Below are 18,472 nucleotides of genomic sequence, written 5' to 3' on the forward strand. Positions count from 1 at the left end.
TACTTTGTGTGCAGTTTTAGGGCTAGCAGAAATAAATCTCCCAGCAATTTACTGATGGTGACAAATTCTTTCAGAAAGAGCCTGCCCAGGGAATGCTTCTCTTTATCACTAGACTCTCTGTGTGAATTATCTAGGACCAGATTAACATGTCCCAGTGAAGGTGTCAACACAATTTGTGTCCCCAAGCCTCCATGTCACCTGGGCTGACACATCATTTGAATATATCTGTTGAAAACCATGTTGCTTTTCAGATGCTCCTCCCTTTGCCATTGTTTGGGCTTGGGTTTGACAGAACCATTTCCAGATCCAGGCAGATGGGTGTCCCCGGGTGGAGGAAGATGGGCCAAGGACGAAGCCTGTCTTAGACTGGACACAATCTACTTGTGTAGGCCCATGGCAAGAAAAGAGCAACCAGAAAGCTGCAGGGTTGGTGGCTCGGTTGCTGCCAATGCATGTCTGACGGAGCCAGTCACCAGGGCTGTCCTCATGTGGCTGGTGGGACCAAGAGCCTGGGCCCTGGTTGATGTTGCTGTGCCCATGCCCTCCAGTGCTCTTCCTGCCTCTACACAGCCAAGACTCAAGGCAGGACTGATGGCAGGGCTGGAGCAGGAGACACCCCTGAAACACTCCAGAGTGCAATCGGGCAGGGAGCAGCTTTGCATTCATTCTTCTTTGTTTACCAGCAGGTCTATCAGAAACCTACCCTGCCTCAACTAGAAAATGGCTGGTTTTGACTGAAGGTTGTAGGAATTTGTTTCAGAGGTTGATTGTCCGCAGCTGTGGGTGCATTCCCCCTCTGTTGGTCTCGCTTCAGCTCCTAGTTCCCCCTGTTAGTGGGCTGTCTGAAGAGACCTCAGGAGTCTTCTCCTTGGGACTCAAGGTCTGGATTTCTTCCTTATGTTGTCTGTGTTGCCTGGCCCCTGTAAACTATTGCTGCAGGACCTCTTTCCCCTTCTCAGCCTCCTCTGGACATCTTCCAGCCTCTCAGCCTCCACCCGCTGTTCACATCCCAGCCCAAGACAGACTCCCCAGGCAGGGACCCCTTGCCCTGGCCACCTCTGAGAGGAGGGCAGGGAGATATGGGGACAGTTTGGGGCAGCTCTCTGTGCTGCTTTAACTGGTGTCTGAGTAGAAACAGGAAGGTAAACCCCATCTGCATGAATGAGTTGGGCTGCAAGGCGTGAACTCTTCTGCAGCTTGAAGATGCCTGTTCAGGGGGGGTGGTGGAGAGCATGTGTGCATCCATGGTTGTGACAACCGGGGACAGGGAGACCCTGGAGCTCTGTTGAGAGCTGCCCAGGTTCCTGCATATCTGGACTGCAGACCTGCAGTTAGCTGAGGGAACCCAGCAGAGACCTCCAGGGAGCAAAATTCATCCTTCATCTGCTTCAGAGCCTAGCCACGGGGGTCTCAAGCTGGGCACTGTGTGCCTGCCCAGATACCTCTATTTACTCAGCAGCTACACTCCAGCTTAACAGGGAGGAAGGAAGAGAAGTTAATTTATTACTGCAAATGACTTTGAAGTAATTAATTGATCTTGTTAAAGACAAGGGATAATTCCACAGCTGTATAATCCCAGCAGAAAGATACTTCTTGTCTCCTGACAAGGCAGCTTTGATAGAGCTATTTCACTAACACACACTGAAGTCAGGAAGGGGACATTTTATTTAATGATTCACACTAGAGTGAAGCAGGCATGCTCCCTCTCTGCCCCCCAGCACAGCAGTAGCCGGGTGTTTCACGTCAGCCCTGTGGTGCCAGCCCAATTCCTTGTCCTGCCTGCAGGCACGTGAGGGGTCTCAGCCTGTGCCACGCAGGCAGGAAAGGTCCCTGGTGACCAGCAGGTCTGGGCATCTCTGTATGGACCTGGTTGGGACAAAAATGGAACTGGGAATGAGAAGGTCCCTGACCATCCGATGAGGGGAAGGAGCATGAAAGCAACCTCCCATCTCAGGAGGAGCAGAGCTGGTATTTCAAGGACTTTAGCAGATCCATTGTGCAACGTGGCACATGCAACAGGGCTCCTGCAGCTCTGTCTTCCTCAGCAGTCACATGTGCTAGATTTGGGGTAAAAAGATCAGGTCCTCCCTCATTTTCCTGTCCGTTGTAGAGTCAGGGTTGCCTGGTGGCTTCTGTTGTAAAATCATATATTGATTGCTTGTCACTCTGCCCAGCTCTACCTGTTTACAAGAGCTTGCTGTGGAACTACCACAGGGCATGTATTTTCCTTCAAAATAAATAAAAAAAAAAAAACTGGCTTAAATGAAATTGGAGGAATGCTTCTTGTTGCAAATAAAACCTCTGTCTTTTAGAATAGAACCTGAAACAAAAGATAGTGATGATTACCTTTTCACTGGCCCACATTTGTCCATGGGAAGAAAATGTCAGTTCATACATCTGGCGAGATGAGACTGAAACCAGCAACAAATTCCTCCAGAACCCCTATCTGTCCTCACCCCCTGTCCTGGGAGGGTGATTCTTCAGCTCACCTGGAGCTTGAATCCACCATAGCAATGTGAAGGGGTTTCACAGTCCTATAGTCCAAGCAGGGTTGGATGCAGCATGTGGAACATCAAGGCCAAATGTGGAAAAAGGAAAATAAGCAGAGATATTGAACAGCTGCCCTGGCATAGGAAGAAAGAGTGAGTGATTTTGCCATTAATTGCTGTATCATAATGCTGTTGCAGAAGGGGATCTAATTAAAGTCACTGAGACGACCTTCTGTCTGGCAATTCCCAGCTTTCAAGCGGCTTGACCTTGCAACATCAATAAGGTTCCTTAGCTGTGGATTTGGGGACTTAATCCAGCAGCTGCCAATTACCTGGCCAACCCCTTGGCGTTGCTGTTTGGTGAGGACAGCAGAGTCGCTTCTCTGGACGTGTGGGAAGTGCTTCTTTGGCTTTGGCTATGCTGAGTCCAAGGGATCTTTTCCCCCAAGGAGGAGCTGTTTCAAGAGACAGCAACTGTTTGCTTAAAGCCTGGTCTTTGTCTGGTGGCAGCTCCAAATTTGCATTCCAGCTTCAGGTTGTGCACTTACGCTGGCCCCATGAGCCCTTGTGCTCTTTCTTTCTCTTGGTTACTGGCAGTGGAAGAGAATTATAATGACCAAGCTGGATAAACATAGGTGATCGAGTAGCAGATCTTGATAGTCCATCATCAACAGTCTGCTGACTAATGCCAGCCATCAAAGCCACAGCAACTGGTGACACATCCATCCTGGATTTTCTTAAGACTAACTATGTCTGTTAGGCAGAACTTGTGACAGCAGCAGCCTCTGGGAGCAGAGAGGAGTGACCTTTGAGATGCTTCTGTCTCACCCGATACAAACAGGCAGGGAATGTGCAGGCTTGGGGCCCGGGGCAGCTGGTCTTACTACCTCTGCTTTGCACTGTGCTTGCCTGTTCACCCTCCAAGATTTGGCCTAGGAAGCACATCCCCCTGCCCTTTCCCTGGCATGACTTGGTCCTCTCCAGGGCTGACCGTGACTGTAGCAGTCCCTGGCTGCAGAGGACTCAGAGGTGACACTGTCATGAACTCTACAGGTGCTGGAGTATCTGAAGGACCATGATTCCTCCTTTCTCCTCTCCTCTCTGTAATGGTTAAGGGAGCTCTTGGTAGCTGCTGAGGCCAGGGAGAGGTCACAACACTTGCAGATATCAAAGAACAGGTCAACTATAAAGCATCATTCATGTTATCCGTAATAGCTTTGCAAAGCTGAACTTGGCTCGCTGGAAAGAGTAATGAGGTGCAATTCTCTGCTTGATCAGCTGCCATTATGGAGGAGTCAGCTCCTCCCCAGTGCTCTGGATGAGTGCGGGAAAGGACACGCTCTTCCCTCATTGTCACCCAAGCATGCTGAGAAATGTGACCCCAGCCCACGGAAGGAAGGTTCAGGTCAGCACTCTACTTTCCAGGAAAGGGGATGGGAGCGTGCCACCAGCCCTGCTGGTCTCAGGGGATTGAGAAAGGGAGTTGGTGCATCTGACCTGGCTCCATCCTTACCGCCTTAGCAGCCTGCAGCAGCTCAGCATGTTGCCTTCAGACCAGGGAGAGGCCAGAAGCTTTCCGGAGTTGTCCAGCCCTTTTGAAGCAGCAGCAGCAGCAGCAGCACTTGCTGCAATCCAGTCTCACAATGTCAGAAGTTAATTTTTGTTAATTGCCATTGGCAGTCAAATTAAAATCTTTAATCAGTAAAACCTGCATGAATAAATAATGGTTTTCACTGAGCCATGGGCAACTATTTTTGCCTTGAACCAAAGCATCCAAGTGTGTGTTTGTAGTCACTGTCCTCAAAGACAAAAACAGTCATTCCATGCCACAGGGTTTTACCCAGTGCAACCACTGCAGTATTTTACAATATCACTTTGTCAGCACTAAGTGCTTAGATCCCTTTCTGAGATTTATTGCATTTCATAGGTGAATAGATTTTTGATTAGAGAAACACTCTGCTTTTTTCTTTCAAAAGTGCTTGGCCAAGCGGTGAGATAATGCAAAAGCTGAACCTCATTTAATTATCAATTCCTTTAAGTCCAGGCAGAACAAACTCCCTCGCTGTCTCCATAGCGCAATTAGTTTAGCATAATGTAAAGGCTGGACCGCCCCTCCTGGTGCTTAGCTGGGGCAGTGACTGTGCAGGCTGTGGTGCGGTATTAAATCCATGCTCTGAAGCACAGTCAGGATCGATATTTCTGAATGCCAGTGTCTTCTGTGTGCCTCAGGGAACTTGTGTCCTGAGTTTCCCTGAGGCTTATCCAGTTTTTTTGTTGCAAGAGGCAAAATTTTCAGCAGAAGGATATCCTCCAACTCTGAAACCCTTCCAAGAAGTGAGGGCAGAGTGGGAAGCTCCCCACATAGCAATTCCCCCAGGCACGTACTTTTTAACAGAGACTTAAGGAGGGGGGAGGAATCTCAGTACAAAAGTATTAGAGCAGTTGGAGTGAGGCTTCCAGCACAGACAGGGCTCCTCTCTCTGCTCAGGGACAGAGGACGAGGGTACCGTGCTGGGAAGGGCAAGGATCAGTGCAGTGCAGTAAATAAAAGTAGGAGAAAAGAGGACTCTCTGCTCTCAAAGCCTAGGACACATCCTCGTGTGCGTGCAGGCTGGTCGGGTGCCCGCGCTCGTGGGCTCAGCTGTGCTGGGGGCTGCGGGAGATGTGCCAGTGGTGTGAAGGGGTGCCCAGGGGTGCAGGGGGGTGGGGAAGCTCTGCACCTTTCAAAGCTTGGTGGGCCACGGCCCACAAGTGGACTCTGAATGCTCCAGTGTTGCTCTTCTCTTCATGGGGCTTTTTCCACCTCCTTTGGCACTAGGCAGAGGAGCCCCCAGGCAGCAGCTCCCAGGATGATGTTTTTCTTAGGCTAGGTGTAGACATGGTGGCATTGCCCGCTCTTGGTTTCCTAGGCTCTAACACCTGGTTGCAGCAGTGCAGCCCTTTCTGGTGTGCAGGCGAGCGCGCACACACTACGCTGGCCCTCAGCTGCAGTTCACAATGTGGTGTGCACTGGTTTTACATCCTGGTTAAGATAGTTCATTACTGTGTTTTTTTATTTTTTTAAGGTTAATTTTTAAAAATATTTCCCACCTGTATGGAGTGTAGGTGGCCAGCTCAAGCAGTGATACAGCTGAAATCTTTATCTCCATGCAATCAGCTTACACATACACCCATCCAGCTGCCTGCAGGTGTCCTGGGAGACATGGGAGAGATATCCTGCATATGCTACAGGTCTTGCTCTGTGTCCTGTAGGGCTGGTATCCTGCCTATACTGGACCTGGGATCCTGTGTACACTATGGCTTGACTACTAAGGGATGCATGGGTGACTTGCCCAGAATCATTGCTCTTGGGGTACCTGCACATGTAGTCACTGAAGCCATCTTGTGCCTATACTGCTGCCAGTTCCTTAAAGGAGGGGAGAGCTGCTCTCCCCACACAGACCCCAGAGCTGGGGGATGCCAGCACAAGGTCTGTTCCTTTGGTCAGGAAGCCTTGCTCTGATGGGCTCTTTGCCTCCAGTGCTGGAAACTTCTGGGCTGGAGGAAACCTGCTTGGCCTCTGCAAGATGCCACCAGGCAGAACAGTAAAAGTTGCTGCCACTTTTGCAGCAAGGAGTGACACACACACACACACACACACACACACCCCCATGCCTGGTGTGGTTTTGTGCTCCGCGGGGAAGACTCCAGAGCAACCCAGGTTGCAATAGTGAGGGTCTTCACTGCACTCAGGCTTTGCTGCTGCTGACAGATACTCTGTTCCCTGTGCTTTTGGGAAGGCATGGACTGCTGGGCACCTGCATACTCAGCACTCTCCCTGCTCCTGGCTCTTGCTCAGTGCGAAGAAACCAGTCGGTGTCACAGATGTAGTCTGCTCTGCTGGAGACAATCCCAGCAAGGGAAATCCTGTCCAACACATAACATGGCTCAGCTCATGGAGAGCCCTCAGCTGAAGTAATTGTGTTTGCACAACCAACCTTCATCAGTTTAAATGAGATAAAATCAGCAGGAGCTCATTGAGATGCAGCCACAGTCAGACACCATGGAGCAGAGCTGCTGTCACAGTCTGACACAGGAGCTGCAGGACAGAGGGTGCCCCAGGGCACGGGATGGGCCTTTCTGGGCTGGTGCAGGGTGCTGGCTGCAGCCTGGGTCTCCACGGCAGCTCTGTGCATTGCACCCAGCTGGCTTCTGAGAGAGGGGGAAGGCAGGGGAGGCACTGAGGACTTAGTCAGGCTTAGGAATCAGGCTTAGGAATGGTGGTAGCAAAGGCTGGAGCAGAACTCTTCCCAGAAAGCATGCAGACTGCCAGGACACCTGGAGAGGGGCTGGTTTGTGCTCCCTTGTCTTCACAACCTAACAGCCTAGGGCAAAGGGTGACTGGGAAAGACACAGTCGCTCGGAAAGGGATGGGGCAAATGAACCATGGAGAAGTCCACAGAAATTTGGGTCTGAAAATCAAGCAACAGCTGGAAATGATGAAAACTCATGCCATCATCTCAGGGACCAGCTGCTATCGTGAATTTAGACACTGCTGGTGTGTGACCAGCTCAGAGGTCTCATCCTGGCTGGGAGCTGTGATGTTCAGGATGTGGCAAGATTACTTGGCTGATCATGGTACATGAGACACTTGAAAATCATGGCTGTGGGGCCAAAGCGGGGGTTAGACAGGGCTTGACTGGGTTGGACTAGACTGCATTGAGCTAGGCTGGGCTGGAATGGACTGGGATGAGTTGGGGTGGGGTGGACTGCATGGAGGATGCTCTGCCAGTGGGTACCCATCAGCAGGGGGCTCCGAGGATCCTCAGCACGAGCAGGTCCTGTGTCTTGCAGGGGACACAGCTCCACAAACAGTGGAACCACTGAGACAAAAGGTTCCCATGGCACTTCCATGAGTGGATGTGAAGGTGGCTTTCAGGAACTGTTCATTCACGCGCTCCCAGTCCTGCCAGAGGACAGGTGACTAGCAAAGCAACATTAATTTTGCAGGGAGGCCACTAATGTGTCCTGTCTCCCCTTTGCCCCAGGCAGTGAGCGTTCCCTGCCCTGATTAAGTATGAGAATGCTCTCTGTAGGCACCTTTCAGAAAAAAACATTTCAATTAGCAGCTCAGATGGATTGTGCAGGAAATTGGGTCGTTATTTCCGGATATTTACAGTGATTCACCTCATTGTAGGAAGGGGGCATGCTGCGCTGTGCTGAAGGGGCTGGTGATCACAATTATGCTCCTCTGGTACCTTTACACACAGAGGAGTTTGATGTTATGGTTTGGTGATGAATTTTTGCACTGGGGAAATTGCTGAAATTGTGAAGAGGAAGCAACATGGGGAGGGACTGCATCAGCTCCCAGCAGCTACATGCAACCTTGACATCTACTCCACCCTTCTAGGTGCTTCCAACAGACAGTTGGAGTCTCTTCTGTCCCCTCCTGAGCACCTGGATGAGAAGGGATGAGTCCATTTTTCTCCAGAGCAGGTAGCAGTGGGTGTCCCCCCGGTTTCCCTCACATGAAGTCTCCTCCTCCTCCTACCTGCCTCCATCCCCTTGGGGCTCCTGTACGCCAGGACCTAAGCTCTCTTCTGTTCCCTCTTTCATGGGGATTTGCGTGTGCAATGATCTGCTGCTCAGCAGGTGCCATGAGCCATACGTGGCCAAAGCAGTGATGGATAAAGGGAGAAAGTGTGCTAAAAGGGGCATCCTGCTCCCAGGGCTTGACCTGAAAATGTTCCTCGAATGGCTGGGAATGGCCAAATCCTCTTGCTGGGGCCCTGGGAGGAGCTCAGACAGCCAGGCTGTGCCAAGAGCTCGGGGATTTTCATGGTGCGACCAAGTAAATTTATTTGCAGGTCATTTTTCACTTGCTGACCTCCCCCTGGCAGGGCCCTGGACCCTGCTATTGCTGCATCTTTTAGCTTTGAGGATGTGCCTTGAAGCTGGGTGTGGATAATGACCCTATGGTCAGTCTGTCCTGGTCATGGTGACCAACCATCTGGTGCTAGTTCTTCTTCCAAATTGCATCTCAGCCCAGGCTGCAAAGCTCCTGTTGTTTTTCTCCAGAGAGGAAAAATGCGTCCTTCGAGTTTGCTCACACAGATCTGGCTCACAGAGGTGGGGAGGGCATGCAGGTGGGGGGCAGCAGCAGGCAGAGCCAGTGACACACGCTCATCCTCTGGGAGCTTGTGCGGGACTGCCGGGCAGCAAGGCTGTGCTGGGTTCCTGGTTCAGGTCCAGGCATGTAATCAGGTTCCTGGAGAGCTCCCAGAGCCTGGGCATGTTTCCCTGTGAGCTGGGTGTGACTCCATGCAAGCCTGGCAGCATTTTGCATCCCATAAAGCTGGATTGCTGCTTGAGCCTGGGGTGGGAAGGTGCACATGGGGCTGCAGTGAGATTTTTGTGGTCCCTTGAACATCTTTGTGGTCTGCCATGCTCCCAGCATCTCTTTGATGCGCAGTCCCTTGTCCTGGGAGCAGCAGGCAGTGGCCTGAATGGCAGGGGTGTGCCCTGGAGCATCTCAGGCTGCCAGGACTAGGGTTGTGGGTCTGGGAAAGACACAGGCACACTGTGGCCAGACAGGGGTCTTGGATGTCCTGGAGGGGCAGTGATGCTGGCACGTTGCCCTGGGGATTAGAGAGAGTTTTGGTGGGGGGAACACAGGATCCAGGAGCTGTAGCCTGGGGCTGAGCAGGTTCAGCCCCCAGCCCTATGCTCTCCCACAGTATGGCTTTCCCAGGCAGGCAGCTCACGAAACTTCTTTCATCTCCAATTGCTGTGCTCCACCTTTTATTATAATTGATTCTGCATTGCCATAGGAACCCACTCCAGCGTGAGTGAAGAGCAGCTGCCTTCCCTGTGCACTCTCCAGGAGAGAGGTGGCTGCTCCTTCCCTCAAGATGGCAAGTGATGGAGCCAGGAGCCCATGCCAGCCAGGTACCATCCATGCCCCATGCCCTCGCGAGTGCTCATCCTGCAGGGAGTAGAGCTGGGGAGTGCAAGGGTGGGTAGTTCCCTCTGTGCTCGGCTGCCAGGGACCCCCACCCCTCGTGCTGGTGGGCTCAGGAGATGGGGCTAGCTTTGTTTGTCTGGTGCTGGGGATTAGTGTATCTTCTGACAGCTGTTGTCAAGTCTGGATGGAGAGGGCAGGAGGCTGGGCTTTGGGGGTGGGATGGTCGGGAGCAACCTTTCTGGGGGGGTTACCTTCTTCCTGGGTGGCTTGGTTTGGCAGTGGTAGGTTTTCCATGTGCTCTGGGATGACCAAGGAGAGGTGGCATGTGATGGGTGTGCTGCTGTGCCCTGCACTTGGCCAAGCTTCCCGTGCCCCCCAGGGGGACCAGGGATCACAGAGCCTGGAACTGGGGGTGGGGGCAAGCATCTCTGCTTAGCTGGGGCTGAGCTAAACCTCCCCCTTGGCTGAAGGGTTGCCCCTCTTCAATTGCATCAAAGCAGATGGGACATCCCTCACACTCAGGGTCCCACGCTCCTGCCCTGGCCTGGTCTGCTCAGTCCTCCCCTCTATGTCCAGGGTATGCTCATCTTCCTCTACTGCTGGGCTCAGCTGCAATGCGTGCCTGCACGGGACTGGAGAAGCAGTGGTGGAGGAGGTGGCCTTCCCATTAGCCATGGGCTGGTTTAGCAGAAGACTGGCCAAGCTCTTACACCAGGGTTTGGGGTACAGACGTGTTGGGCTGGGCTGGAGTCCCAGCCTGTCCTTGTGGTGGTAGGTGCTTGAAGAGAGGTGTTGTGAGCAGGCTTTAGAGCATGAGGGGACCTCTGGATACATCAGACCAACTGGGAAATCCTGCTGAGATTTGGGCTCCTCCTTGGGCATAGGAGCTGGGAGCTGGTCCAGACTCATGGCAGGATGTCTCCTGGACCCCATATGTCCTTGTCTGTCCATATGCTGAGCCCTCGCAGGGCCATGTGATGGAGAGGGGCTGAGATGGAAGAGGTTCATGGAGGAGCCCCCAGGATCCTGCTGTAGGTAACAAGCATTAGCAGACTCCCTAGCCTGGGCTCCCTAGCCCAGACGTGGGCTGTGGTACCTCAGTAGACACTGGCACTGCCTGTCCCTGGGCAGCTGCCTGGTGTTTGCCTGTGCGGCCAGGGTGAGATGCATCCCGTAGGTGGTCCAGACACAGCCAGGCTGAAGGCAGAGAAGGGGGGGTGGGGGGGTGGGGGGGTGGGTGTGTCTCAGCATCCCTTCTGGGGCACAGTGTTATCTGTACTACGTATGTACCCACCAGGAGGGTCCCTCCCTGCAGGGGACGTTCGGTGGAGGGTGCTGGGGTTAGGGAGGTTGCACACACTGCTCTCCCAGCAATCTGGATTCCTGAAATGGGACACAGCTTTGTCCCTGCTGAGCCTCGCTGTCTGCTGAGGAAGGACAGCCCCTGTGTAAGCCCTGCAGCAACAAGTGCAGCAGTTGGTGGCAAAGACAGGAGCAGATTTCCAGGGACAGCACAGCAATTTGGCTTTAGGATGCATAGGAAGGGAAAACAAATATATCTGGATAGTCCCAGCCCTGTTTGCTCACAGGTCCAGGGTGCATCCCATAAAGGAGCTGGAGAACAAAGCCCTGTGTCCTCAGCATCTTCCAGCTAGGAGGTTCACAACGTGCTTTAATATGGGGCAGAAACACCTCTGAGGACACAGTGCAGCTCTTCACTCCAGGGATCTGCATCCCGTTGGAAGATCAGCTTCCCCTGGCTGAGCCTCTGGTCGTGCTTACACTGGCAGCCATGCAGTAACCCAGGGGGATTCGCTCATTTGACCCAGCAGCAGCATTTACTGAAAAAGGCAATGTAAACCCTGCCAAGAATTCAGCTGCTTCCCGAGCTCCATGTAGCAGTGCCAAGCACAAGGATGCACTTCCCAGAAAGGTGTCCAGCTGCCTCCATCCCAGCCGGGGCAAGCGGACCTGCCTCGGACAGACAGACCCTTTGCTTTGGAAGCGCAGAAGTGGATGGATGGAGGGAGCACCACAGCCCTGCTGCACTTGCAAGCCTTTTCCCATCTCTAAGGAGCTTAGGTTCTAGAAATCCTCCTGCTTAGGCAGGAACTTGTTTGCCTGCAATCCTCGCATGGGTGTTTGCTTTCGTATCTCCCTGGAGATCGCATCTGCTGTCTGGTTGCAACAGGCGGTTGTGCACCATGTGCAGCAATGCAATGAATGTTAACCAAGGGAAGCACACGGAGCCAGGTTCTGTGAGACCCCTGGCTCCCACAGAGCAGCAGATGTGCTCTCAGCCCTTTGCTGGAGCCCTGTGTTAGTGCTTGCGCTACACTGCTCCTCTGCCCTGCTCATTTTGGCCACAGAACCATCTTTGTTAGGCATTGCCAGGACCCTGGCTGCATCTGTCTTTTGAATTTTTCTCCTAGATGTCTCAGGTTTGTATGGGGAGCAACAATAGGGTTGTGCTTTTCAAAGTGGGATTAATTTAGCACCCTCCTAATGAATTTGCTCCAGTTCTTATTCTGTGTGAAGTAATTTTATTCTAGTCTCTACAAAAGCTTCATTTGAATTTGAGCCCCTCCTAGCTCTCTTCCATCCAAACTAGCGCTGCTTTCTCATTGTTATATAATTGCAAATGTCTATTTAAAAGTGTTAAGTTGGGTATATTTAAAAGTGTGTAAACTGAGTAATTCCCTAGTTGTTGGCCTGCATCCACGACACCTGTGTCGTGTCCTGTCATCTTCCAGTTTCACTCTTTGAGCAGATCGAGCCTTTCTGGTGCAATTCTGCTTTATTGTGCAAATCATGTTGGCCTTTTTTTAATTCTTGCTGATAAAATACACACCTTTCAGTGCCAGGCGTTGCAAAGCTGACTTAACCTCCCAGCACCTTGAGACAAATTTACCCATGACTTGGAGAGCTGCCTTATCACTTCGCCCCTGAATCCAGAGCTGGGCTCCCCACTCACTGTCCCCTGCGCAGCAGCCGCACAGAGCATGGACTGTGTGCTGGCGCAGGGGGAAGCACGGCTATGCCAGGGCTTCCAGCTTCATCTTTTATTTGCTGGTGAGAGTAACCTGTTGGAAGGAGGAACATATTTTTTTCTTTTTTGAGCAATGTTACTCCACTGTAAATTGGAAATAAGCAATACTCGAAATGTTCGTATCCAGAAATTGCTTTCTGGCTGACACAGACAACTTCCTCCAGCTGCTTTCCCTAATTAGTCTCTGTTTCTGCTTTGGACACTTCTTTGAATCATAGACTCATAGAATGGTTTGGGTTGGAAGGGACCTTTAGAGGCCATCTAGTCCAACCCCCTGCAGTGAGCAGGGACATCTTCCACTAGATCAAGTTGCTCAGAGCCCTGTCCAGCCTGATCTGGAATGTTTCCAGGGATGGGGCATCGACCACCTCTCTGGGCAACCTGGGCTGGTGTTTCACCACCCTCATTGGAAAAAAAGGTCTTCCTTGTATCTAGCCTAAATCTTCCCTCTTTTAGTTTAAAACCATTACCCTATCTTTCTTATAAGCACCCTTTAAGAATTGAACTGCTGCAATAAGGTTTCCCTGCAGCCTTCTCTTCTCCAGGTGCTTGTGCTTTCCCATCCACTAGCTATCTCTAGGTCTTGCCTCCTGGTCAAAAACCTGCAAGGACTTAAAAGGGTGGAATAAGCTGGTGCTAGCAGAAGTGTCTGGGTGCAGTCCAGAGAGCGGGCTGAGTCATGCCAGCGCTATGCAGCCCCATCCCCACTGAGATCCCATAACCTCCCTTCTCTGCCCACTCAGATTCTCAGTTTGGAGGTGTCTGCAGTGGGAAGGGTGAGGCCTCCACACCAGATGGCATCCTGCATCAGTAAACACTGCTCTGTACTTCTTTTGAAATAAATATCTCATTAGTTATTTGCCATTCCCAAATTAGCATTTAATTCGTGTTTCATACCCAGAAAAATTTCATCACAGTGCTGCTGAATTGTTGACAGTGATCCTCTTCCTTTGTGAGTTCTGTCCTTATTAAGCGATTTCCTTGCTCATGTATTCTTTTTAGTTACTAAGGGAACATGAATCTTAATAAAACTCAATCAAATGTTCCTTAAATAACAGCTGCCTTCATTTAACTGTCTTATCAGCTGTTTTTTGTTCTGCTCAAAATTCCCTGGAAATAAAGAGCTGATTCTTCACACGGTAATGAAAAAGCAACATAGCCCAAATGTGAGGGAAATCCTTTATCCTGAATACTATAGGATATAATACTAGGGATACTATTTAGCAGAAAATCTTGTGTTTTGTCCTGAAAGCGCCTGTTCCTCCCTGCACTTTTGATGTGAGTCAGTTGGGCACCTCCAGATACATGACTTGTGCTTGGGTCACTTATATTGTAGCAGGGCACTGAGAATCATGAAGGGGGATTTTCTTAACCCAGATGTGTCCATGGGAAGCATGAATCCCCCCTGAGCTGAGGAGTGCAGCAGTGCCCAGGCAAAACAATGCTTTCAAAGCCCAGGGCGTTCCCGAGGGCCGCCAGGGCACTAGGAGCTCTGCGAGGAGATGGAGCTGTGCCTGTTCCCAAAGACCTCGTGGAGAGGAGTGGGATGCTCTGTCCCATCAAGGGTCCTCCATGGGTGGGTATTCCTCCCCTAGGTAGTGCTGCATGGAGCCATCACCTGCTGGCTGGGGAGGGGAGACCCAAGTGATCTCTGCCCAGGTGGAAGCTTCTCCAGCTCAGTTCACTCAGCCCCATCCTCCTGCCCTCCCGATGTGGTACCCGTGCCATGGGAACCTTATTTGACTTACCCCTGCACCCCATGCTCAGTCGGGGGGAATATTGGGGGGGAGGGATAAACCTCAGCGTGATGGAAACTTGACAGTCTGAGGCGCTTCGGGATGGCGTCACACTACGGGTGGCCGATGTCCCCTTAACGCAATGCGGGATGTAGGTACAGGTTCCCTTTGGGGAACTGCACTGAATACTTCCCTGCAATAGCGTACCTATGACCAACCAGAACAAAGCTCCCCGCTCAGCCCCAAAGGACTTCTGGAGCCTCAGCAAGTAACGGGGAAACTGGTGTTAGCAGCAGTGCCAAGACAGCCATTTTGGGGTGGTCAGTGTTTGGGGGTTCAGAGATACCCTGGCCAAATATTGATGCAGGGATGCCAGCTCAGGGCTCACCACCCCCATGGGCGGGGGTGTTATGGTGGCCTTTTGTCCCAAGGGAGGGCAGGGGTGGATGCCTCAGTGCTGCACAGACCAAGAGAATGCCCCATGTCTGGTCTAGACATGAGAGATGTGTTTTGGAAGGGAGAGTACCGAATAACTGGGGTGAAAAGCCAGCAAGCAGATGTGTTCACCTTGTTGCTGCTCTTGCCCTTTATTTTTAAAGCCTGCAAGCACTGTTCTTCATGGTGTCCCAGGAGCTGCAGATAAAGTGAGCGGGTCCTCAGCATGAGTCAGAGCCATGCAGAACCTGCTCTGGTCTGTATCTGGGTGCCTTGGCCTTGGGACTGGACTCTGCCTTTTACTTTCCCACTGCTATTGCTCCCAGACAGAGTATTGCTGCATGGGAGGTCAGGGGGATGCTCTGGCTGTTTCCTGATAGCTCCTAGTGGGGCGCTTTATTTTTTTTTCTGGAGTCCCCACAGCACTGAGAGCACTCAGGCTCCAGGATGCTGCAAGGGGTGGTTGGTGTGGATGTTCCCCTAGGTGAACTCCATCCAGACAAGAGACACTGAGGAATTCAGAGGTGCCTTGGGTTGTTTTGCTATGACTCCTAGTGATGGTGGTCCTTCTAACTTATTTTGCTCTCTTTGTCCTTCTGCTTTGCATCCCTAGCCCAAGAAAGTTGGACCCTGGAGACCTTTCCTCAGTGACGTGGCTGGCTGGACACAGCCTTCCCCTCTTTCTGCTGCAATAGCAATGCTAGTGTCCCCATGCAGCCTCAGTGAGGTAGGTGCCCTCCTTCTCCATTGGGACCCAGCTCCTTTTATACCTGGTGCAAAACCAAAGGTAGTCACTGTGCCAAGGGAAATACAGCAGCTGGACACATGTCCCTCAACAGGAGTGGACAAACTCTAAGCTTGTGTCCATCTTGGGAGAATGTCAAGACCAGACTAGATAAAGCCCTGAGCGGTCCACTCTGACTCCCACAGCTGAGGTCCTTTTCAGTGTGAATTTTCCTGTGATTCAGGGCACCTGGTCCAAAAAGTGTCCTGCAGCACTAGCCTTGATGGGTGGTCACCCTCTCCAGAGGACTGCTGGGGATTTACGACTGGAGGGGCAAACTCTGTACCAGTGCCCTGGATGCCCACCCATCCCATGCCTTCATGTGCTCACAAGTGGCTTCTTGAGCTTGCTAGAAAAACAGGGATCCACTTGTGAACTTCTCTGCTCTTCCCTGCCCTTCCCTGCCCCTGGTTATTTAGCAGAGTTGGTGTCGTCCATGGCCAAGTTCTCCTCCCTCACCATCTCTGCTTTCTCCTCCAGGAGCTCTTAGCCTGGACAGGAGTGAATCCTGATCTTGGCATAGCACTGCCAGTGGCTATGGAGTAACCTCTGGGTGCGCAGGCTCAGTGGGAGGCTGAAGCTGGCTGCCCTGGTACCAGGACGGCCGAACGTGCCCTGCCCACGCGCTCCTCACCTCTACCATGAATGATGCATCGACAATGGATTATGAACTGCTCTCCCCCTCCTTTGTTGAGCACCCAGCCAGCACTGCGGGTATGGATGCTGAGCAGAAAACCGTCTTTGCCTTTATCATCTTCCTCCTGGTCTTCTTGGTGATGCTGATGGTGCGCTGCTTTCGCATCCTGCTGGACCCCTACAGCCGCATGCCCGCCTCCTCCTGGACTGACCACAAGGAGGGGTTGGAGAGGGGCCAGTTTGACTACGCCTTGGTGTAGAGGGCAGGGATGGGGGGAGCCTGGGTGCTCTGTGTGCCTCCCACCCCAGCTGGCCCCGGCCCCCCCTTCCTCTGTGGTGTTGCCCCAGGCCAGCAGGGATGCTCTGGGCAGGGAGGTGAGGTCGGGCTCCTGTCCGGGGTGGGTTTTCTAGGGATTTCTCTCTTTTCTAAGCACTTTTCAGTTCTCTTCGCAGTCTGCAGGACTCTTGGCGAGACATGTTGGAGGGTTGATATGACTCAATGTAGTCCCTGTTGCCCACCATGCGTCCAGGCAGCACGGCGTGCTGCAGTGAGGGGCAGGAGGCGATGGGGCAGGGCATGGCGGGACCTGTCCTCAGCCATGGCCCGTGGGGCTCCTGGTCTGGGTGGCTCTGCCTGGTGCCAGGCCAGAGCTTTGACCCCCCCACCTCCTCCTGCCCCAATTTTGCCCTCGTCTGTGTCCTCCAGGGAGTGCTGACCATGGTCCAGTGTGTGTGTGTCCCTGTAGCTGAGCTGTGTCTGTCAGGGGGTTTATAGACACCAGACCCAAGTGCTGGCTTTGTTCTGCTTTGTGTGGCAGCCCCAAGTGTCCCCCCCGCCAAGTGAGGGGGAGATGGAGACCCTTCCCATGTGCAGCCCCCTTTTGGCGTCCAGCCCTGCAGCCTGCTCTCCGCTTTACACCATAGTGACCTGTCCCTGCCCAACTGGTGAAAATGGTCTGAGCAAGGTGCAATCACACAGCTACCTGCAGACCTGCCTGGGTAGCCCTTCTGGGAGCCCAGGAGGGATTGAAGGTCCCACACAACACCTGGGACATGCTCCTCAGCCAGCCCAAGCCTGGCAGCCTCCCACTGGTGTCCCACTCTAGCCAGTCCCTGCTCCAGTAGCATCTGGGTGGCCTCCTCATGTCCAGGGGGTTGCTGGGGGTGGCCGGTCTTTTCCTGGCCATCATGCATCCATCATGCATCCAGGTGTCAGAAGGGCTGTGTAAGTAGCCAAGGGGAGAACAAGGCTGTCTCCTTGCCCAACTGCAGGAACCATGCCTGTTGACTGGGGTGCTGCAGCTAGCCACAGGGCTAGTGAAAGTCACAGTGGGTTATGGCTGTGGGCTGGTAAAAAGGTTTGTACTAAGGGATTTGAGCCCATGGGGGAGAACCTCTTCCCCCACCATGGAAATAAAGCTGCACTGTGCTAACCCCACATGGCTCTTCCTCTGCTCTTTGATATGTCCCATCAGGCACTCGAGGAGTACCAGCGGCTCCCCAAGCAGTGGTGGGCTGCCCCATCTCTGGCTGAGCCAAGACCCCACATCTCCCAGCACAAGCTGGAGCTGCTCCGCAGGGGATGGTTGATGTGGGACAGGAGCATCAGCCCCAGGCCATGGAGCTGTGGTGTCATGGTTTAGCCGGCAGCTCAGCCCCACACAGTCGCTCGCTCACTCCCCCACCGGTAGATGGGGGAGAGAATCAGAAGGATAACGCTCGTGGGTTGGGATAAGAACAGTTTAATAATTAAAATTAAAAGAAACAACAACAGAAATGCAATGTAAAGGAGAACGAGAGGCGCAAAGCCCCGGGGGAGGGGAGAGGGGGAACGAACCGCTGAAACAAACCGCACGCGCCACAGCCGCCCGCCAACCCAACGCCGCGCCGCTCCCGAGCTGCAACTGCCCCCCCTCAATATACTGGTCATGGTGTCACATGGTATGGAATGAACCTGCCATTGGCCAGTCGGGGTCAGCTGCCCCCACCACGTCCCTGCCCCTCCCAGACCCCACCGCCACGCGGCAGAGCGCGGGAAGCTGGAAAGGTAGCCGACCCCCACAGTGAGGAGAATTAACCCCTTCTCAGCCAAAACCAGCACATTCTCCACCCCTTATTCCATACCATTTACACCATGCCCAGGTCCCATATGATGCAATACAACCGTACCAACCACCACCCCTCCCCTTCCCATCCTTTAACATAATACACAGACATCATTTCCTTAGTTCATGGACCTTCCCTGTAAAACGTCCATTAAAATGTCCATTGAGTTCACCCAGTCCATGGCTCTGGGCTCCATCTGCAGTATCAGTCTTTCAGGGTGGGAGAGATGGTGTGTGGCATTGGGTTGCTGCACACTGACTCAGTCATTGTTCCATCCCTGCTGCACGGCTTGTT

At 52.7% G+C, this 18,472-nt stretch overlaps 1 protein-coding gene across 3 annotated transcripts in view; it reads left to right on the plus strand.

The window, feature by feature from the left end:
• Window positions 1-17,504, plus strand: part of CTXN1 (cortexin 1) — a 36,191-nt gene extending 18,687 nt beyond the window's left edge. Inside the window, exons 1-3 of one of the 3 annotated variants that reach the window (XM_064469660.1) lie at window positions 9,278-9,416; window positions 15,266-15,379; window positions 15,917-17,504. In XM_064469660.1, the coding sequence (XP_064325730.1) occupies window positions 16,078-16,332 (255 nt within the window). In that variant the 5' untranslated portion in view covers window positions 9,278-9,416; window positions 15,266-15,379; window positions 15,917-16,077 and the 3' untranslated portion in view covers window positions 16,333-17,504. Of the gene's footprint in view, window positions 1-9,277; window positions 9,417-11,221; window positions 11,488-15,265; window positions 15,380-15,916 lie in introns of those variants that run through there. The other 2 variants (XM_064469657.1, XM_064469658.1) reach the window with 2 other exon arrangements.
• Window positions 17,505-18,472: the final 968 nt, after the last annotated feature.

This window comes from Phalacrocorax carbo, chromosome 19, assembly GCF_963921805.1.
Source record: "Phalacrocorax carbo chromosome 19, bPhaCar2.1, whole genome shotgun sequence".
Classification (NCBI taxonomy): domain Eukaryota; kingdom Metazoa; phylum Chordata; class Aves; order Suliformes; family Phalacrocoracidae; genus Phalacrocorax; species Phalacrocorax carbo.